This window comes from Herpailurus yagouaroundi, unplaced genomic scaffold (genome assembly GCF_014898765.1).
Source record: "Herpailurus yagouaroundi ecotype Mexico unplaced genomic scaffold, PumYag 162, whole genome shotgun sequence".
NCBI classification, from domain to species: Eukaryota; Metazoa; Chordata; class Mammalia; order Carnivora; family Felidae; genus Herpailurus; species Herpailurus yagouaroundi.
Window position 1 is genome coordinate 46313008 of NW_024412403.1, and position 24269 is coordinate 46337276.

Genomic DNA, 24269 nt, shown 5'->3' on the forward strand with positions numbered 1-24269 from the left:
AAAATACTTTAAAACCTTGAGATACCACATGCCAACCACAAAAATGTTATCAAATCACAAAATTCAGTTATTCAAAAAAATAATACCACTGGTTTCAGTTTAATATGTTATTGTGTTCTTGCTACAGCCTCTTGCTGCCACCTCAACTCGTTTGATGTTACAGATACATTATTTGCAAAGCACAGTCACATGAGCAAGCAAGAGGGAGTGTCATCCATATAACAACAGAAAAAAAAAACAAAAGGTTGGGGGAGAATTACTAAAAACAGAAGCTGACAGGATCAGATTGAATAGGGAAACCATATTTCAAAACGTGGTCAGGAAAAGATGCTTAGGAACAAAAAGAATGTGTGGAAGGTAGTGCTACCAACTGATAGGAAGATACAGCATAGGAACAGGATGGGCTGGTAGTTGGGAGATGATGAATTTCATTTGGGTCATATTCCATTTGAGAGGTCTATGGAGCATGCAGTGAAAATGTCCAGACAGCAATAAGAAATATAAATCTGAAGCTCAGGAGAAAAATCTTGACCAAAGTTAAAGATCTGGCAGTCATTAGCATAAAAGTGGTTATAAAACCCAAACCATGATATTTTTTAGGAAGAAGTTTAGAGAAAGGCAAGGAGTTGAACAAGGTTGGAACTCCGTGATGTGCCACTCAGAGGAAGTTGCTGGGTGGAGTCTCCAAAGGTAACTAAGAATAAGTGGTCAAAAAAGAACAAGGAGGAAGATGAGGACATGGAGTCCTACACATCAGGCAAGAGCAAATAAGCAGTTGTCTCCAGTACAGCAGAGAAAGTCAGGAAAACAAAAACTGGAAAGCATCTATGGGATTTACTACTTAAGTCCTCAGTGATCTCAACAAGCGCATGTTTAATGGGTTGATCCCAGACAGAATGTATAGGGCAAAATGAGATTGAAAGATAAATAGGAGTTGGTAATGGAGACCATTGTTTAGGTAAACAGTAGCTGAGGTAGCAAGGCAAGAGGTAAATCAAATGCTAGTAGACAAAAAGAAAAGCAAAGGGTATTTTTTAATAGAAAGAAATTTAGAGAATTTGTACACTGGGGGATAGGGAATTAAAGAACATACATTGGCAAGGCAAAATATCTCAGGATATGAGAAAGTACAAAATCAAGGACCTTGGTAGAGGATTGGCTTTGAATAGTAGAAGCCTCCACATCTTCCAAGACTCGTGGGGTTGTGTGTTGTGGACCTAGAGAGATTTATGAGAAGCATTAAATTGAAGGAAATGATACCTGATATTGTTGCATTTCTATATGAAGTAGGAGAGTTTATTTGGGAGTTTGAGAACAAACCTTAATTTAAAGTCAATGTTTAAAATAATTGCTGAAGTTAAAAGGAAAAGTGGCTGATCAGACCAAAGTTGGGGGGTGGGGGGCAGTGTTGTGTGTAGAGCAAGTACAACAGAAACACCGGTATTAAAGGAGAATTGGAGTGGTGGAAAAAGAATCTTTCAGGTAAGCAACTGGTGAATCCAGGATAGAGAAAGAAGGAAATAAAGAGACTGATAGACTAGAAACGAGTAGAAATGTCATCAGCTGCGTGTTGTTATTACGTAAAAGAGGAAGGATAGTTGTATGGTGAGGATGAGAGAGCTGAAGGAAAAGAAAAGTGTACCAGAAACTAGGGTACTAGCAGTGGCTTGTTATACCACAGATTATACCAGCTTGCAAAAGATGATGATTAAATGGCCAGGAATTTAGAAAACTGGTTGTTAAACTATTAGTAGCTTGAAATTGGGTATGAGGAAAGTATTTACACCACACAAATGGGCAAACACCACAAATTGGGGCTTGTTTGTTTTGTTTTTCTCCTGAGGTCTGGTTTACAAACACACTAGATTGATACTTACTTAAGATTTCTGAAGCAAGGCAGTTTTAGGGGTGACAATTTCCAGGTGTGGACCTAAGAATCTGTGGCTAAAGCAAAATGAAGATGAATATCTTTAATTAACTAATGTAGATAACATTTATGTGTGCCTTCTATGACTTGGGTATTTCTCAATTCCATGAATTCATTAACTCACCAGGTGCTTACGACAACATTATGAGGTAAGTGTTACTATTATCCCCATTTTACTAATGAGGAAACTGAGGCAAATCACAATAGGTAACTTGCCCATTATGAAACAGCTGATAAAGCATTCATTCATTTTTTTTGCACAAATATGTGTTCACACACTGTAGAACCCCAGGTACTATTCTGGAGCCTTGAATACAGAAGTGAACAAAACAGAGATAAAAAATCTAGTGGAAGGGAAATAAAGAATTCAGCAAAATATATGGTACATCAGATGGAGAGAAAAAGCAGGAGCAGTGAAGGTGGGAGTGAGATTAGGTTTCAGTATTACATTGAGTGAACACATCAGGTCTTACTGAAAAGTGTCATATGAGGAAAGGTGGAAGAAGGTGAGGGAGCAAGCCAAATGGATACCTGGGGAGAAGTGTTCCAAAGAGAATAGGTTCCAATGCCCTCAGGTTGGAGCATTTTATACCCAAGGAGCTACAAATTGTCTTTATACTTTATGACTATATGCCTCTTTTGCCTAAGACAGTGCTATGTCTATGGTCCATCATGTCTATGGTCCCTTCAAAATTGCTAATATTGACCCTTTTACGCTGCAGTTGGGTTAATAAAATATGTAGTCACCCTGTCATGATGGCTAGAATAGGTGGTAGAAGATAATCAGAGAGTTGATGGGGGCAGAAACGGACTCAAATGTTGAAGGGAAATGATTCTCAACCTTGGCTGTATGTTATATTCATTTGATTTAGAGAACTTTTAACAATCCCAAGTTGCAGCCTGCATCACAGGTGAATTAAATCAGAATCTCTTGGTGCAACACATGCATCAATATTTGTTCAAAGTTCTCCCAGTTGAGTGTAATATGCAACCAAGTTGTAAAAACAATGAATTGGGACATTGTTGGCCATTGTAATGACTTTGTGTTTTCTCTGAGTAAGACATGAAGCTGTTGTAGGGTTTAGGGTACAGACACAATATAATCTGTGTCTTAAAAATATCACTCCTGTTGCTATATTCAGAGACTGTAGTGCAGTCTGCCTTGGATTCTGTCTCTCCTTCTCTCTGCCCCTCCCCTACTTGTGTGTGCTCTTGCGCGCTCTCTCTCTCTCTCTCTCTCTCTCTCTCTCAAAATAAACTTTAAAGAAAATAAATAAAAATTAATTTAAACATTTTAAATATATAATATATATACACATATACATATATGCATATATGTATACATATATATATTACACATACACACATACACACATATATATACACACATTTCAGAAGATGTCACTAACAGTTTTAAAATTGTTTTTCTGTTACTTCCTGGTCTGTTTTTTCTAGTGGCTAAAAATAGTTTTATTTTCACCATTTAAAAAAATCTAGATATACGTCAAGAATATGAGTATTTAAATAATACATATAAGTGCATATCAGCATTTCAAAAGCAGTGTGAGTCATTTGAAGAGTTCCCTTGAACAAATGCAAAGCAAATATTAATTTAAAAAATTAAAGGGATCTTTTAAATATTTATGTAGTCAAATTATAAATCTAGTAAAGATGGCATTTTACCTTATGCTAGTTATATATTAATAATGAGAGCTGTATTTTATTAGCACACTTTTCTTGTAAATTGTGTTGTGTGGAATTATATTTGTGCTGGGGTATGAGAGCAAAATTAATCTACATCACATTCATTTGATATTCAACAGTGAAAAAAATTAAGTCGCACTCACCTACCAATAGTTTTTTTGAAACCATAATAGTTAGAGTTGAATTAATCCTCTTAATTCCTTTTTTTCCAAAAAATATATGTAAAACTTCATGTAGATGAATGTTATTATTTTTCATGCCTGTGCCAGCTTAATACCAAATGCTATTCTAAAAATAATATGACAGTAAGCATCCAAATATATGAAAGCAGGGTGTACTTGGAACCAAGCATATGGGTGGCTGAGCTTTTTATTTTAAATTTAGAAATTCAATCATCAACTTCCAAAAGCCTAAATTTATCTCTTTTAGCATTATAGTACTGTAAGTGTGTTGTGTCATTTGTAGTACCTGGTACCATGAAGTTGTAGTTTACAATTTTCCTCACTAATTCTTTTGCATACAGGTCTTTGTGCTGATTTTTTTAAATTGGTGTAGAGTTCATAATTTAGTAATATAAAGAGCTATTCCATGCATTTTCCTGAGCTCTTCTATAGTCATTCCTACATCCTTATTTGGACCATACAGGAGATTTTAGATTTATGGAACCAAATATTAGACCTGAGTCTTGGTAGTTCCCAGCCATGCTTGCAAATCAGAATCACCATCCTAGAGAGATTTTATAAAATATATATACAGACTCAAGCAGATGTATCTTGCAAAATCTTCCCTGGGTAATTTTATGCACTCTAATGATGCTTCATCAAGGCTTTGGCACTCTGACACCTTTCCCCAGATGTCAGACAAAAGAAGTTTAAATTGTCTTGGCTTTACTTAAGTGAAGCACACAGTAGCTAGTGTAGGTTGCCGTCACATAAACCTAAGCAAAAATCTTTTTAAAAATTAAAAAAAAATTAAATTCAGTAGTAAGCTTTGTAAACTAAAGCTATATTATATTCAGATTCACTTTAAGCCTTTAACATGTAATTCTGAAACCCAACTACCATGTTTCACAAATCCATATCTACTCTCTTCCTAGATTTTTTTCGGTATTTTAGAAATGACATTTTTAGTTTCCTTGTGATTGAAATTTCTGATTCTGTTATTGGTAGCCTTTCCAGCTCTGCCCAGCTTAAGTGCAAATCCATAATGACTACAAAAGAAAAAGCCTTGGAGGATTTAGTAAATATTCAACAGGAAATTATAATAAGATTTTCAACTGGGGAGGCCACAAGAACCAAGACTTCGGTAAAAAGGAGTTACTAACTCTTATTTGTTCAGTGGTTATTTTAAAACAAAAAATGACTTGGTCTTTTCAAATCTATAAATAACCTTAGCCATTTCTTTTTCAAATTCAGGAGTATTTTTTAAAGTCACAGCATGGTCAACTTTCTGATTTAGGAACATATAAAAACTGAAATTTAACTTTAAACTTAAGTTATAGAAGTAACCCTCCAAGGTCTGTTTTCTGCAAAGTCACTTATAAATCAATTGTTGAAAACTCAAATGCACTTTCTCATAAATATTTCTTTCAAAGATATTGCTTAAGTCCCTAGGCAGATCCATAAAAGCCTCTTTAACACAGACCACAGCTAAAGGATGTAACTTCCAATACCGAAATGGGCCAGGAGTTTCCTTCAAAACCAAAAAAGAGTGTTTTTCTCCCTTCTACATGATTTGCCTTGGGCAAAAATTTTTTTGAGTCCATTTTTCTGTGGCATCCATCCCTTTATTCATGTCCTCTTCCTAGCTCCTCAAATATCCAACTTTTACTGTTTTAAATCCCACGTGGTGGCACACACTCCCCATCTCCTCTTATCCACAGGTTAGGTCTTTTTCCACCTCGTTGAATCACCTATAACCTGGACCCCACACACATACCCTATTCTAAGCTCTCATTCTCTCATCACCATAGATTTTAACAAGATATATGGTTAAACTAACTCATACTATTGCTTGTGATTCACAAATACTATTTTAATTCCTCCAGAGTTTGCTTCTTTTACATGGACTTGTAAACACAAATAGATTTTTTTTTCTTCTGGAAATAACACTTAACAGGAGATCTACTCTCTTAACAAATTTTTAAGTGTACAAAACAGTATTGTTGACTATAGGTGCATTGTACAGCAGATCTCTAGAGCTTACTCATCTTCCTTAACTGAAACTTTATGCCTGTTGATTAGCATCTTCCCATATCCCCCAAGCTCTGGCAACACAGAAGTTGGGGGACAAGAGGTTTACAGAGTCCACTGGTTATATACCTCAGTCTTTTGTAAAACACTTAGTGAGGTACATGTTTTTCACAGCCCTTTTATAGCTCAAGTTAGCATTTTGGAAGTAATCATTTTACAAGGCTTCAACTAACCCTTCTGTTTGTGTCATTCTGTTTTGAAAGGCTGGTGCCTTTCCTTATCACTTGTGGTTAGTGAATCAAAAATGTCTTTTGACGTGCATATGGATCAAACTTTCATTACTTCATTTTAGAGCATCAATTGTCATTATCCAATAGTGTCATTACACCAGATTTGTGAGGAATCTTTGAAGTTGATTTATTTATTGTAGGTAACCAAGACACTGCACAATGAATTGGATTCTCTGTAAATGTTTGCTAAATGATGATGTGCGATTTTTATTAATTCTACTCTATAATAGCAGCTTATCACCTACCATATGTAACACTGTTCCTCATTCATATTTAACATTTTCAGGACACTGAATCACTATAGTCATTTACTATATATAAAAGAATATTGCACATTTTCAACAACAAAGTTTTAGGACAATGATTTATGTTGTGGTTCACAGACTTTTGATAGTTGGTAAGGCAATTATTTTGATGGGTTCAACATCACTATTCTCCAGTGAGAAACTACAAAGAAATATAGTAGAAATATATCTAACTTATTTAGCTCCCTTTTTATCACTCTTTAGTGAAAATGTAAAAATCTGATGGTCACAGTCAGAGTCAAACCCGTCTTAACCCCAGAAGTAAAGATGGGGTTGCAAGTGTAGTGAATACTTCTTCACTCACGATTCTTTCAAAGAATCTCTTATAGTAAGTCCATGAAAAATATTTCATTAAAGTATCCTCCCACTGACTAATAACCTGAAGTACTTCACTCCATTAAGAGAAAAATAAATAAATTCAGTTCAGTTCAATCCAGTGAATATCTGTTGAATATCTGCCACATGCCAGATATGGTTCTAGGTCCTGAGATTTCAAAGATGACTGAGACAGTTGCCCTAGATGAGATTATGTTCAAGCCAGTGGGAGAGACAGACATATATGCATATGGTTTTAACCAGTGTTGGTGTAGACAGGATGCTTTGAGAGCAATAAAGAAAGAAACTTGGTCCCACTTTATTCTTCCACTTTCCTGACTGGTCCAATGTATTGTAGGTCCTGCTGGCTATGCCTTGAAAGTAGATCTCAGCTGTGATTCAAGTCACCAGTTTCTCTCTCCTGTGTTACTCTAAAAGCCTCCAGCTTGATCTCTCTGCTAACGTTTTCATTTGCAAGTCAGAGTTTATCACTCCCCAATTAAAATTCTTCTCTAACTTCTCGAACCAACTTTGGTTCAGGTCATGTTTCATGAGTTCGAACCCCACGATGAGTTCGAGTCCCACATCAGGCTCTACACCGATAGTGCAGATTCTCTTTCGCTCCCTCTCTCTGCCCCTCCCCCACTTGCTCACATTCTCAATCAATCAATCAAAATTTTTCTCTAACTTGTCATTATTTTAGAATATATTTCAGACTATTCACCATAGTTTACATGACCCTACCTGATATTGCCTGTGCCTACCTCTCTAGTCTCCCTGTCACTCAACAAGTTCTGGCCTCATTGGCTTTTATTCATCAAGCATGCCAAACTCATTCTCAACTTAAGCCATTTGTTCCTGCTGGGAACTACTCACACCCTCCATCACATCATCTTCTTTTCACATTACTCCATTTTATTTATTTTATAGTTCTTCAGTATTTAAAAGTATCTCATGTATTTCTTACCTATTTATTTTCTGTCTTTCTGCCTCCAATTAAATGTTGGTGCTACTGGAACAGGCACCTTTCTCTTTTGATTCCCACTCTGACTCTAGCAGTTAGAGCAATAACTGACCTGTAGTAGATTCTCAGTGAGAATTATTTGAAAGAATGAACTTGGGGATTCATCCAAGACCTCCTAGAAGACATGATACTTCTGAAAAATTCACGTGACCGAAGACTACATGGACATTCCTGGAAGAGGGAACTGTATAAGCACAGCACACCAGACATGAAATAACAAGTTGTATGGGTGAATTAAACACACACACAGAAATTGAATGAGAATAAGTTACATGACAGTAGAGATGGAAGCAAGGGTCATGTCTGTATTAAATACTGCACTTTATTCTTCACTGAAGGTCATCGGAAGGTTTTAAAGGAAAGGAGCAATGTGCTGATATTTGTGTTTTCATAGAATTTGAATTTTTTTTCCAAAAAATAGACAACGATGTGATGATTTCAAGACAGCGTAGCACTCGAATCCTACATTTTTCCTCAGCACAGGCTAGGTTCTTGAGCTCAACCTAAGATGAATGGACACCTGAGAGGCTTAAAGTGTTTATGCAGCAGAACACTTCAAGCAGGGCCTTGAGAAGCATCATCCGGAGTTTGCATTACTTGCATTGTGAAGACAGTGTGACTTGCCAATGACTGCTCAAGTCTGGTGGATGTTTTGCTTCGGGGTCTGAGAGACAGTCCGGTGGAGCTCTGCAGTGTTCAGAAGTAGCAGGCATTATTATGTATAGCTTTCAGAAATCACCTCCCCGTCAGGCTCACCCTCTCTGGCACATAGAGGTTAAGCTCCATGTTTCTTTGCAATCAGGCTGAGACAGCAGAGAAAAAGAAGAATGAAGACAAACTGAATCCTAGCTACTAAGCTCTGAGATGCAGTGTGTAAATATGCCACATTCACTCTCTTTCATTTGAATCTGCCTTCCTGGGGAAAAACCATGTGTCATAAAAAAAAATTCATAGTTTCTTTTTGATTAATCTCTAGTAGGAAGCCCAAAGATATTAAATCTCAGTACTCTCACATTTTTCTCCTCCCCTCATAAACAATTCAATTCAGTTTGAATTAATATTTATCGAGTGCTGACACAAGGCATGGCAGTATAGCGGATGCTGTGATGGAGCTGCTACATAAAAGGGAGAAAACCTGTGTCCTAGCTTAAGGAAAGAAAGAAGCTTTTTTAAAATATAAGACAATAGGAATAATATAGCAACCAGTGCACTACAAGATGGTACCAAAAGTTATTTAACTTGGTCACCATTTATTAACCATTTACTATGTTCAAGAAAACCAGTATGTCCTAAACCACACCTGAGGAGCCTATGTTGACAAGGACTAGAAAAGGGAATATGGATTTTGCATAAAGGAGAGAGTTGTATCATTTGTAGAGAAATAGATTTATGCCAGTCCTCATGTGTGAATAAATGGGACTATTCCACTCAGCGACATAGATAAGTAGGTCCTCATTTGTTGGTTTACCTAGAATGTTCTTGTTTGTTTGTTTTTGGCTTAGAGTTCTCAGAGCTCTTTTATACCTTGCTTTATTAAGCAAATTATGCTGCCCAAACTAGCCCAGACTGGGTCATTATGGTAAAGTTTGGGTCAACTCCTTTTTAGACAACTCCAATTAAAAAGAATACAGGCTCTGGAATTAGTCTGCCTAGATTCAAGCCCTGACTCTACTATTTATTAGGTTATTAAATATCTTTGTCCTTCAGTTTGACCATCTGTAATTGGAGATAATAAATACACTTATATCACAGAATTGTTAACAAACATTGAGTAAGATCAGAATAAGAAGTTTATAACTGCGACTGGTTTGTAGTGTTTAAGGAATGTTAGCATTTTTCCCCTAGAATAATGCATCAATGATAGTAGTAAGAGTTCCTAAAAGAATATAAAACTATGCTTGGAACTTCTCTTTCATCAAGCCCACATTCTATAAATAGGAGAGAGAGAGAGAAAGAGAGAGAGATTGTCACAGGTTGGGCACGCTGGGAAGCAGATTCTAAAAGGAGATACACATGAAGACACTTCACTGGGGGAAACATCAAGATCATCTCCCTTATTGCTCTAAGTTCTAGAGTTTTGGCAGCTGATACTCCTTACCTGAGCCCCTCTCTGGGAAATGGCCTAGGTAGAGAAAGCCATCATATCAAAGATCGTGACACTTTACAGGAGCAGCTTTCAGCCAATGGTTGAGTGATGTGAGGGTAATAAGGACCCAGACACTTTTCCTCAATTTGAACCAACTCCAAAGAGTTCTCCCAGATCCAGGATATTCCATAGGATATATCAAGGTGTTCGTTGTAAATGCACTGCACTTTAAGTTCTTCTACTGCCCGGTCCTGCTCTCTTCTACCCCCCACAGGGGTTGATCCTGAGAGTGTGTAATCAGGGGCTGACATTTAATAAAATAAATAAATATTACTGCTTCATCAAATATATTCTCACTCATATACAAAACTGTCTTCTTTTTGTGTGTTTGTTTAGTTCATGTGGCAGAGAAGAACGTGAGGATGGAGGATACTAGTACAGTTTGGTTTGGTGCCACAACCTTGACCCTTGATTTGTGTTACGGGTTCTGCAGTTTTACCCAGAAGAGTTTTGTTCCATTAGTACAAATATCGCCATAGTGAAAAAAAGCAGATATATGTCTTAGTGCTGTTGTAAAAATAGCTTCGACCTCATGGACCCCTGAAAATGTCTTGGCCATGGGAATTAGAAGTACATATTCTACGTTGTATGGTCCCATGACAGAACATGGAGTAAGTGGTTTATCTTCTTTACAAACACCAAAATCTCATTTTTAAGGAGGCCATGTATCTCTGAGCTGATGGCTCAGAGCCTGGAGCCTGTTTCCGATTCTGTGTCTCCCTCTCTCTCTGCCCCTCCCCCGTTCATGCTCTGTCTCTCTCTGTCCCAAAAATAAATAAACATTGAAAAAAAAAATTTTAAGGAGGCCATGTATTGCTGTTGGAATTGTGATTGCTGTAATACTGAATGAAGGCAGTTAATTTAATTCTCTCCAAAGGTTGGTGGTAAAGAGTAGTTAAAATAATTTTTAACTAACTTGCATGAAATAGAAGAGGAGGGAACACTCCCAAACTTATTTGCAAGACCAGTACCACTGGAGCACCGGGTTGCTCAGTCTTTGAGCATCTGACTCTTGATTTCGGTTCAGGTCATGATCTCACAGTTGGTGGGATCAAGCCCTGCATCAGGCTCTGCACTGATGGTACCAAGCTTGCCTGGATTCTCTCTCTCCCTCTCTTTATGCCCCTCCCCGCTCACACAAACTCTCTCTCTCTCTCTCCAAAAAAAAAAATTTAAAAACAGTAAAAAAAAAACAAAAAACAAAAAAACCTCTAACAAGACCAGTATTACCCTAATAACAAAGCCAGACAAAGACACCACAAAAAAACTACATGCAATATCGTTTCACACCTGACAGAATGGCTAAAATCAATAATACAAGAAAAAACAGGTGTTGACAAGGATGTGGAGAAAAGGGAACCCTCTCGCACTGTTGGTAGGAATGCAAACTGGTGCAGACACTCTGGAAAACAGTATGGAGTTTCCTCAAAAAGTTAAAAATAGAACTATCCTACAATCCAGCAATCATACTTCTAGGTATTTACCCATAGAATACAAAAATACGAAATCAAAGGGATACATTCACCCCGATGTTTATAGCAGCATTGTCATCAACAGCCAAACTATGGGAAGAACCCACATGTCCATTGACTGGGTGAATGGATAAAGAAGATGTGGTATATAGATATGATGGAATATTACCCAACCATAAAAAATAATGAAATCGTATCATTTGCGGCAACATGGATGGACCTGGAGGTGAAATAAGTGAAATAAGTCAGTCAGGGAAAGACCAATACCATACGATTTCACTTGTATGTGGGATTTAAGACACGAAACAAATAAGCAAAGGGGGGTGGGGAAGAGGGAGGCAAACCAGGAAACACTCTTAACTATAGAGAACAAACTGATGGTTACGAGAGGGAAGGTGGGTAGGGGGATGGGTAAAAAGGTAATGGAGATTAAGAAGGGCACTTGCTGTGATGAGCATGAGGTGTTATATGGAAGTATTAAATTACTATACTGAATACTTGAAACTAATATTACACTCATGTTAACTAACTGGAATTTGAATAAAAGCTTTAAGAAAACCATCAGGAGTGAACCACAGGAGCAAGGCACCTCAAAGGATACATGCATTCGTTCATTCATTTATTCATTTATTCATTTATTCTGTAGATACTTGTTGAACACCTGCTATGTACCAGGCATTCCTCAAGGCATTAGAGATGAGTAGTAGACAAAATTAACAGAAATCCCAGCCCTTGCAGATCTTACATTCTAATAAGAAATAAAAATAAATAATAAAAATAAATAAAATACAGGGAATGGCATTTTTTCAGTACTTGCTACAAAACTTTTCTTGCTTTAGTGAATAGTGGCAAGGGTGTGCTGAGATCTACCCTGTCATGTAGGCTTATAGAGATTAGCATAATAACATTTTTTCTGAAAAGCAATTGGTCAGCCTACATCAAGGGTTTTCATAATGTTTATGTCTTTAATGTATAAAGTCTTCTAGAATTTATCCTCATGCAAAGATGGGTATATGTTATTGTTCACTGAAGTTTTAATTAATAATAAAAAACTGAAAATAAGCAAAACTTATAGGAATATGGTACATTTATACAACATAAACTATATCATCTTTGTAGACAATATTTTATAGGGTAATATCATTGCTATTTTCATAATATACTATTAACAATATGAGATTAATTTTAATAACATAAAAAATTAGACTACCAAATGGTGACTCAAATATGAATGAATTTTATCTCTTTTTATAGTTTCCTAATGTATTCCAAAATTTTTTTATGTTATATGGTTTTTTTAAATATAATTTATTGTAAAGTTAAACTTACAGTGTATACAGTGTGCTCTTGGCTTTGGGAGTAGATTCCCATGATTCATCACTTATATACAACACCCAGTGCTCATCCCAACAAGTGCCCTTCTCAATGCCCATCACTCATTTTCTCCTCTCCCCTGCCCCTCCCATAAGCCCTCAGTTTGTTCTCTATATTTAAGAGTTTCTTATGGTTTGCCTCCCTCTCTGTTGTATTCCAAATGTTTCACAATGGGTTCATATTATTTCCATAATCAGAAAAATATGTTTCATTATTTGTCATTTTATTTGCTTTAATTTTGTTTTGCTTTGGTTTTGGTTGGCTTTAGAGCTCAGTTTGGAGCAATAGCCAATTTTGTGAGACTCCATTGGTAAGCTCAAGTTAATAATTAGAATAAAATATGCAGGTAATGGATGCTTCTTCCCCTATGAAGCTGAATCTTAGGTTATAATTTGACAAATATTCGTTAACCATTCAGAAGTCATCTACCTGCATTTGAAGCCCAACTCTCTCATTTACTTATCTTGGATGAATTGTATAACTTTCCTAGGACTCAGTCTCCCCTCTGTTAAACTGGAAAAGAGGGGGCATTGACTAGATTAATGGCTCTTTGGCTTTTTTAAGTCAGAGATCTATTTGAGAATTTGGCGAAAACTATGGATCTATGGCATACAAATGTGCATCAGCATCAAAAAGAATAAAATAATTACATTTAGTAAAAAAAGTGCAAGGTTTATATACTGAAAACTACAAAATATAGTTTGACCAGTTTCTGAGCCAGTATCAGGATTAAGAAATTGGCAGCTCCCACTTCCTATGCCTTAGAACATTTATTCTTAGAACCCATTCACCATGCTGTGAGGAAGCACAGTCTATCCCACGGAGAGGTCCATGTAAAGAAGAGCCAAGGGCTCCCAGCTACAGTCTCATTTGAACTCCTGGTCAATGGCCAGCCCAAACTTGATAGACTTATGAATGAGTCATCTTGGAAACTGCTTCCAGGCCCAGATGAGCTGCCCTACTTAATGACTCCTGAACAGACATGAACCGTCAGAGCCAACCCCTAGCCAAGCTGCACATTAGTGGATTTTTTAAATTTATTTATTTATTTATTTATTTATTTATTTATTTGTTTGTTTGTTTGTTTTGAGAGAGATCAAGCAGAGGAGGGAAAGAGAGAGGGAGAGAAAGAGAGACTCGGAAGCAAGCTCTGCAATGTCAGTGCTCAGAGCACAATGTGGAGCTTGAACCTATGAACCATGAGATCATGACCTGAGCCACCATCAAGAGTCAGACACTTAACTGACTGAGCCACCCAGGTGCCCCCACGCTACACATTTGTGACCCAAACAGATGACTGTCATTATTTTAAGTTACTAAGTTTTGCGGATAGTTTGTTATGCATCAAGAGCTAACTGGAATGCTTAATAAATGTTGGCTTCATTATATTGTGCTAAATAAGACTTAACCTCAAAAGCTTTCAAGTAAAAGATGTCTATTGCTTTAGGCCCTTTTGGGTTTTGACAAATTTTGGACTTCCCTGAACTTGGATATGGATGATTATGTGAAAATGGTTCTTCTTTTGGCAAACAAAAGCTTCCTCAGCTGGCAAAAATTAAATTCTTTGTGACAACTTGATAGCCTATATTGGGTCTAAATAAGAGGAATCATAAAAACAGTTTAACAAAAATTTTCTTTCATTAACAATATTAATTGTATAAATATTTCAAGTAAATATATTGTGGAAAGTCACTTTTGCTATATTTAATCAATTTTGTGAATTTTTGCTGACGAAGTGAAAATGCTATTTCAAAACACAGATGGCCCTCTCACAGCATTTTATCTTCTCACAAGGAAGAAGCACAATTCTTGCAAAATGGAAGCATTGTTTCCTTGGCCTGCCTTTTCCCTTTGTGCTTTCTAGAATTCTAATTTGACTCCACAATACAATAGAAACACATAGTCTAGAAGTTGAAAAGTCACCACATTACTCAGACTTGTGAAATATCTGGGATAAAATTCATCTTTTTCTTCCGTAAAAAAAAAGCCTCTAAATTTCATCAGCAGCACTACACTCAAAATACCCACTCAGATGAGTGGAAACTCAGCCTCCTGGTGGTCATAAGCAAAAAGTATTACTTTTAAATGTTAATTAGAAATGAAAGCTACAGGGCGCCTGGGTCACTCGGTTTAGCGTCAGATGTCAGCTCAGGTCATGAGCTCATAGTTCCTAAGTTCAGGCCCCGTGTCAGGCTCTGTGCTGATGGCTTGGAGCCTGGAGCCTCCTTCGGATTCTGTGTGTGTGTGTGTGTCTCTCTCTCTGCCCCTTCCCTGCATGCTCTCTGTATCTCTCTCTCTCTCTCTCTCTCTCTCTCTCTCTCTCTCTCTCTCTCTTTCTCTCAAGGTAAATAAACATTAAAAATTTTTTTAAGAAAAGAAAACTACATGCCAATATCCCTGATGAACATAAATGCAAAAATCTTCAACAAAATATTAGCCAGCTAAATTCAACAGTGCATTAAAAGGATCATACAATGTGATCAAGTGGGAGTTATTATAGGGATGCGAGGATGGTTCAACATTCACAAATCAATCAATGTGATATACCACATCAACAAAATGAAGGATAAAAACCCTATGATCATCTCAATATATGCAGAAAAAGTATCTGACAAAATTCAGTATCAATGTCATGAAGGCCATATATGAGAAACCCATAGTGAACATCATACATAATGGTAAAAAGTGAAACCTTTTCCTCTAAGATTAGGAACATGACAAAGATGTCCATTCTTGCCACTCTTAGTCAACATAGCATTGGAAGTCCTAGCTGAAGCAATTAGTCAAGAAAAAGAAATAAAAGGCATCTAAATCATTAAAGAAAAAGTCAAACTGTCTCCATTTGCAGGTAACATGATATGATATACAGAAAACCCTAAAGACACCACCAAAAACCTGTTAGTAATAAATACAGTAAAGTTGCAGGATACAAAATCAATATACAAAAATTAGTTGCATTTCTATACACTAACAAAACACTGTCAGAGGAATGAAGAAAAACATCCCATTTACAATTTTATCGAAAAGGAATAAAACAATTAGGAATAAGTTTACCCACAGAAGTGAAAGATCTGTACACTGATAACTATAAAATACTGAAAAAAGAAATTGAAGATAACACCAAAAAATGGAAAATTATTCTGTACAGAATACTCATGGAGTGGAAGAAGTAATATCTTTAAAATGTCCATACTACCCAAAACAATCTACAGACTCATACAATCCGATCAAAATTCCAATGGGATTTTTCACAAAATTACAACAAATAATCCTAAAATTTGTATGGAACCATAAAAGAGCCCCAAAAGGCAAAGCAATCTTGAGAAAAAGAACAAAGCTGGAGGCATCACATTTCCTAATTTCAAGCTATATTACAAAGGTCTAGTAATAAAAACAGTATGAAGCTGGCATAAAAACAGACACATAGATCAATGGAACAGAATTGAGAGCCCAGAAATAAACCAATGCAAATATGGTCAATTAATTTATGAAAAAGAGCTAAGAAAAAACAATGGGAAATTACAAGTCTCTTCAACAAATGGTGCTAGGAAAACTGGACAGCCACATTCAAAAGAATGAAACTGAACCCCTATATTATGCCATACACAAAGATTAACTCAAAATGGACTAAAAACTTGAACATAAGACCTGAAACCATAAAACTCCTAGAAGAAAACATAGAGGATAAGTCCCTTGACTTTGGTCTTGGCAGTGATTTTTTTGGATTGACCCCAAAAGCAAAGACAACAAAACTAAAATAGACAAATGGGACTACACCAAACTAAAAAATTTCTGCACATCAAAAGAAACTATCAACAAAATGAAAAGGTAACCTCTGGAATGGGAGAAAGCATTTGTCAATCGTATATTCAACAAGGGGTTAATACCCAAGTATACAAGGAACTCATACAACTCAACAGTAAACAAACAAACAAATAACCCAATTTTTAAAATGGGCAAAGGACCCAAATAGACATTTTTCCAAAGAAGATATACAAATAGCCAACAGGTAGATGAAAAGATGGTTAACATCACTAATCATCAGGGAAATGCAAATCAAAACCACAATGAGATATTACTTCACATCTCTAAGGATGGCTATTATCAAGAAGATAAAAATAAAAATGCTGACAAGGATATGAAGATGGGGAACCGTTGTACATTGTTGGTTGGAATGTAAATGGGTGCAGAAAATCTGGAAAACAGTATAGAGGGTCCTCAAGAAATTAGAAATAGAACTATCATATGATCCAGCATTCCACTTTTGGGAATATATCCAAAGGAAATTAAACCATTATCTCTAAGAGATATCTGCACTCCCATGTTCACTGCAGCATTATTCACAACAGCCAAGATATGGAAATAACCTAAGACCTAAGTGTCTGTTGATGGATGAATGAATTAAGAAAACCTGGAAAAGATATAATGGAATATTAATCAGCCTTTAAATAAAAGGAAATCCTGCCATTTACCACAACATGGGTAAACCTGAAAGATATCGTGCTAAGTGAAATAAGTCAGACGGAGAAAGACAAATATTGCTGGCATCACTTATATGTGGAAAATAATAATAATAATAATAATAATAATAAATAATAATAATAATAATAGTAAATAAAACTTATAGAAACAGAGAGTGGAAAAGTGGTTGCCAAGGGTGGGGGAAGTAGAGGAAATAGGGTGGTTTGAAAAAGGATGCACACATTCTGTTAGAGTAAGTCCTGAGGATCTAACATATAACAAACATAGTGACTATCATTGATAACACTGCATTGTATAATTGATATTTGCTAAAAAGAATAGAACTTAAGTGCCTTCATCTTAAAAAAAAGGAGGGATATATATATATATATATATATATATATATATATATATATATATATATCGTATGATAGCCAAAAAGTGGAAATAACTCTACTGTTTATCAACCAATCAACCGATAGAGGTACTAAAAAATGAATAGAATATTATACATCAGTAAAAATAATAAAATATTGAGTGAACCTTGAAAGATTATATTAAGTGAAAGAATACAGTCACAAAAGACCACATGCTTTATGGTTACATTTAAATGAAATACCCAGAATAGGCAAACCTATAGAGATAGAAAGTTGATTAGTAGTTTTCTAGGGCTGGTGGGGGAAATTGGAGGAGATGGGGGATGGCTGCCAATTAGTATAAAATGTCTTTGGGGAATCATTATAAAGTTTTAAAGCTGATTATGGTGATAGTTACCCTAACTCTGTGAATACACTAAAAATGATAAATCTGCATAGTTTAAAAATATAAATTATATGGTATGTGAATCGTATTTCAATAAAGCTGTTAAAAAATAACTTGGAACAAAAATATTAGCAAATCAAATCCAGCACTGTATAAAAGAATTACAGCCACAACCAAATGGGATTTACCCTGATGTGCAAGAATAGTTCAACTTTCAAAAATCAATTAATGTCATCTATCACATCAAATGACTAAAAAAGAAAAATCACATGATCACATAAATAGAAAAAGGTACTTGATAAAATCGAACACCAGTTTATGATTTAAAAAAAAAAAAACCTTCAGTAAACTAGAAATAGAAGGAAAGTTCTTAAATTTAATAAAAACTGTCTACAAAAAAAACCTATAGTTATCATACTTAATGGTGAGAAACTTAAAGTTGTCCCACCAGGATCAGGAACAAGGCAAGTATGTCACTCTCACTACTCCTTTTGACTATCATACTGGAAGCAGTAGCTAATGTAAGAAGACAAGAAAAAGTGAGGAAAGTACACAGATTAGGAAGGAAAAAATAAAACTGTCCTTATTACAAATAACATATTGTCTATGTAGAAAATCTGACAAAACCTTGCAATCTGCAAGGTTGAAGAATACGAGGTTAATATACAATATATAAAAGTCAATCGCTTTCCTACATATCAGCAATGAACAAGTGGAATTTGAAATTAAAAACATATACCATTTACATTAGCACCCTCAAAATGAAAAACTTAGGTATAAATCTAACAAAGTATGTGCAATATCTGTATGAGGAAAACCTTAACTCTGATTAACAAAATCAAAGAAGAACTAAACATATGGAGAGATATTCCATATTAATGATTAAGGAAACTCAGTATTATTTAAATGTCACTTCTTTCCAACTTGATATATATTTTTAATGCAACCCAATAAAAATCCCAGAAAGTTATTTTGTGGACATCAACAAAGTGATTCTGAAGTTTATATGTAGAGGTAGAAGGCCTAGAATGGATAACACAATATCAAAAAAGAACAAACTCACAGGACTGGTACTACCTGACTTCAAGACTTATAAACAATAATCCAGACAGTGTGATATGGATGAAAGAATAGACAAACAGGCCAATGGAACAGAATAGAAAGTCTATAATAAACATAGTCAACTAGTCTTTGACAAAAGAGAAAAAGCAATACCATGGAGCAAACCTTGTCTTTTCAATAAGTGGTGCTGGAACAACTGGATATCCACATGCAAAAAATAAAAACAAACAAAAAGCAAAATCAACAACAAAAGAACTAAACACAGAACCTTACACCCTTCACAAAAATTAAGGCAAAATGTATCACAGACCTAAATGTTAAACACAAAATTATAATAATGCTAGAAGAGAACATAGAAAAACCTAGATGATATTGGATATGGCAAACACTTTTTAGATACAACTACAATGACACAATCCAAGAAAAAAATAATTGATGAGCTGGACTTCATTAAAATTTAAAACTTATGCTCTGCAAAAGATGATGTTAAGAGAATGAGAAGACAAGCCATAGACTGGGAGAAAATATTTGCAAAAGACACATCTGATTAAGGACTTGACTAAAATATACAAAGAACTCTTAAAATTCAACAACAAGAAAACCAGCCATTTTAAAAATGGACCAAAGGCTCTTTCCATAATTTGGCTATCAATGTAGGTTCATCAGTTGTATCAAATGTACCATTCTGGTGGGGAATGATTTTGGGGGAAGTTATGCATATGAATGTGCAAAGGGCAGAAGATATATAGGAAATCTCTGTCTCTTCCTCTTAATTTTGCTGTGAACCTAAAAGTGCTCTAAAAAAGTAGTCTTTTTTTTTTTTTTAAGAAATAACTTGGTGCTTTGTGTCACTCTCAGAAAAGATAGGAAATTAAATTTCAACCTGGTATTAAATAAATTATTTCTTTTTATGATGTAAAGGTGTATGTTGCCCATTGATTTTTCAGGAAAGTGAGAGGAGAATTTCTGATATTAAATTAAATATTTATATTAAATATTAATTTATATTAAAATTATAAGAAATACATGTAATTGTAGTACTGTAAGGTTTTATGAAATAATAACTATTAAATTAAGTCAGGGGCTGTGCTATATGTTTTATATGTGATTCTCACTGCACCTCTGAGTTAGATTATTCTATTCTCATTGTAGAGATAAGAAAACTGAGGCATTCCTTAGTTTTCAGATGGTCCATTCACATTTCCTACCATGCAGAAATTCTACATTGATGAGATCTGTACCAGACAACTTCATTTCTAATAGGTAAAAGAGCCACCTCTTTAAATGTAGTGTAATCCTTTCTAGGCTGAAAGAATTTATGCTTTGAATTCTATTCAGTGGCTTTGAGAGTCCTAATAGAGGAGAGGTAGGTAGTGTACATTATAGAAGAGGCAGATTTCATCTAATAGTGCACTGTCTAGGAAGATGGATTGGAAACATAAAGAGCTAATAACACCAAAGATTTTCTTTGCTAGGTTATCTTTTATACATTAATTATACAGAAGGACCTGCACAAATGGATACTCTTGCTACATAGACTGTTTCTTTTGAGAGTTCTTTTCCTTACTCTGCACTTGAGTTGGGAGATATTATCAGAGAGCTATCAGGAAGATGAGTTGATATAAAGACAAAGTTTATTTCATTTGTAGTATAAGTTTATTCATTTAAGTGACGAATGAATCCTCATTGTATAGGATACTGTGTCACTGTGATATGGTCAGATCATCCCTGTATTTAAATCCACACTATAGTTCAAAATCAGGTATCCATTAAAACTTGTTTAACTTTGCAAATTTTAAGATAACTCTTATTTATGCATCTGTCTCTTACTAGATATTCATTTTAATAACATTCATAAATAAATGTCACCTAATATATAAAACCAACTGGGAATTTTTCATGTTTCTCTATAACTCCTTTTAAGGCAACTATCTCCAAATAACTTTGTAGAGCAATATACGTTATTTTCCAAACTTAAAATATTTTTATTTTATTTTTCTCTAATTTCTAGAGTATTGTTTGTATCTGACCTTATTGAGGCACACGTCTTACATGGATGACAATTAGATTCTTTTCCTTTTTAAAAAAGCATGTTTCAGAAGTAGATCCCTCAGTGCCCCTTACATTCCTGAAATCATTGTTGCACTATATGCTAACTAATTTGGATGTAAATTTTTTTTAAAAAGCATGTTATTTTTAAATCAAATGAGAAGAAATAGCACAATCAAGGGATTGTCTGCTACATACCAGTGCTGTGCCTGGCTTGTTATTCATATGATTTTATTTAATCTTCCCACCTGGGCACTAAAATAGTCCTGATTTCAGTCAGTTGCCAACAACTTCCTTTCTATTTGCTCTATATAATGAAAGAATTGGAAAATCTCGTTATTTTCTGTTTGCATGTATTTTTTTTCTCTGTTTCCCATAGCTTCCCTAAACTTGTTTCTTGTTTAGGCAAACAAGTTTTCTTTTCCCTAGTAATCATTTCTACTCATATTTCGAGTTTATCACACAACTTTTATCCAAACCAAGGGGTTTTGCAGTCCTTCTGCCCACCCGAACTCACAACTATGGGAAGCAAATTCTATTCTCTGGGAGTCATTGCTGCTACCTAATTTGACTTCAGTCTCTCTTCTTAAAGTTTTTGAAATCTTTCTTTCTAGAAGTTAATTTGGTTGGTTCTCTTTTATCCTTTGTTCTCCTTTGTCACTTCCAGCTAGACTTTTTCCTTTCTTTTAAATGTCAAACAAATTCTTACATTTCATGATCAGCAAATTTGATTCTTATATTATTGGATCCAGTAAAATAAATTCAAGGGTTTTACTTAATGCTACACACACATGTATACACACATGCATGCAGGCACGCACACATGCTACATTAAAATAAATCAATGTAGGGGCGCCTGGGTGGCGCAGTCGGTTAAGCGTCCGACTTCAGCCAGGTCACGATCTCGCGGTCCGTGAGTTCGAGCCCCGCTTCAGGCTCTGGGCTGATGGCTCGGAGCCTGGAGCCTGTTTCCGATTCTGTGTCTCCCTCTCTCTCTGCCCCTTCCCCGTTCATGCTCTGTCTCTCTCTGTCCCAAAAATAAATAAACGTTGAAAAAAAATTTTAAAAAATAAAATAAAATAAATCAATGTAAACAATTGTAATTCTCTTTCAGAAACATGATGGCCATTTCACAGTCATCCAGTTGGTCGGTATGCTCCGAGGCATTGCATCAGGAATGAAGTATCTTTCTGATATGGGCTATGTTCATCGTGATCTAGCAGCTAGGAATATATTGGTCAACAGCAACTTAGTATGCAAAGTTTCCGATTTTGGTCTCTCCCGGGTACTGGAAGATGATCCAGAGGCTGCTTATACAACAACTGTAAGTTTGCATGTCATTTTCCAATATATAGGTTGTTCACTTTTATTGTTTTTAATGTTATAAGAATAATCCTTTTTGGCTTTCCTGATTTTCTACTCATACCTCTCATTTTCACAATTTAACATCATTATTTAATTGAGAAATAATTGCTTTATCTGAGTGCCTGGTTTAAAAACAAAAACAAAAACAAAAACACCTTCTTATATTTAACTGTTTTCTTTCTTTCATTGTACTGGACTTTAATATCATGCTTGAGTTCCATGTCATGACTGCCTTTACAACAAATCTTCCTTTTCCCAAGGCATTTTTGATGTTTAATAATTATTTCCTAAATGGAGTTCTATACAGGACAATGGTGAATCAATTAAGTCAGTGATAGTGAAGAAACAATGGTTATGAAATTACTTTTTTTTGCCCTCACAACAAATGTTATGGATTGATCTGATCATACTTAAAGATGAACAAGATAGGTTTCTCTAGAGATACATAAGTACCCTCTAAACTTTTTTCTGACTGATGCTTGGGAATTGTGCGAGCAAGAAGAATAGGCTAAAAATTTAGAACCAAACTATCATTGTAGATTATATGATCTCAACTTAATTCATTAATAGTTTAAGCATTTCTGAATGCCCCAAAACCAGTTAATTCCACCAACCTTTTTGATTATTGTTTCAATGATTTCAGGCTCAAAGTCTTTCTTCAGCTATCTTAACCTAATAATTTGTAAAACTATACTATATGTTGTTCTTTTTTAAAATTTTTTTCAACGTTTATTTATTTTTGGGACAGAGAGAGACAGAGCATGAACGGGGGAGGGGCAGAGAGAGAGGGAGACACAGAATCGGAAACAGGCTCCAGGCTCTGAGCCATCAGCCCAGAGCCTGACGCGGGGCTCGAACTCACAGACCGCGAGATCGTGACCTGGCTGAAGTCGGATGCTTAACCGACTGCGCCACCCAGGCGCCCCTGTTGTTCTTTTTTAAACAAAACATTCACCATTGACTTGGCAGTCACCTTCAATGAAAAGTCAGTCAGTAAAATTATTCAAGTTGTTTTTATCCTCTCCTCTTTTCTCTAACCTTACACATTATTTTAAAAGAGGCAAATCCATTATTTAGCTCCCTTCTATCTCATTTTCTATGAGTTTTTTTTTTGAAACATCACTGTATTCAATTACTCCAGAAGGGATGCAAGTTTAATATTATGAATGAAGCATATTATGCCCTTACCATATTTACGGTGTAAAATGCTCTATATCACTTTATTGATGATATTTTCATTATTTTCTAAGCAAAATGAATTAATCTCTTAGAGCCTGACATATAAGGTAGCAATATCTATTTATCTTTTAATTTGACCAAAAGCCTTCATAAAAATAAAAATCTATCATGTCTCAAAATAAATTGTTCGTTTCAAAAAAGAAGTATTTTCTTTTTTTTTTTTCAAAAAATTTTTAATGTTTATTTTATGATTGAGGGAGACAGAGTGTGACTGGGGGAGGGGCAGAGAGAGAGGGAGACACTGAAGCCAAAGCAGGCTCCAGGCTCTGAGCTGTCAGGGTAGAACCACGAACTGTGAGATCATTACCTGAACCGAAGTCGGATACTTAACTGATTGAGCCAACCAGGTGCCCTAAAAGCAGTATTTTCCAACTCTATTTTCTAATTGGAAGATGTCATACATTTTTCTTTTTTTTCAAGGCTTTTCTCTTCTTTTTATTGATGAATAGCTTGAAGCAACTTTTCAAGTTACAGAACAGTGTAGATAAGATTTTTATATTATGCATATTATTTTCAACCTTGGAGAATGGTGTTTAAAATTATTATATAAATACTATGCAATATATGAGGCACCTGGGTGGC

The 24269-nt window shown here is 35.3% G+C and overlaps 1 protein-coding gene across 6 annotated transcripts in view; it reads left to right on the forward strand.

Annotated features, from left to right (window-relative positions):
* Window positions 1–24269, forward strand: part of EPHA6 (EPH receptor A6) — an 868919-nt gene that overhangs the window by 748475 nt on the left and 96175 nt on the right. For all 6 annotated transcript variants that reach the window (XM_040484252.1, XM_040484254.1, XM_040484253.1 and 3 more), the window contains one exon: window positions 22198–22407. In XM_040484252.1, coding sequence (XP_040340186.1) covers window positions 22198–22407 — 210 coding nt within the window. The remainder of the gene's footprint in view (window positions 1–22197; window positions 22408–24269) is intronic.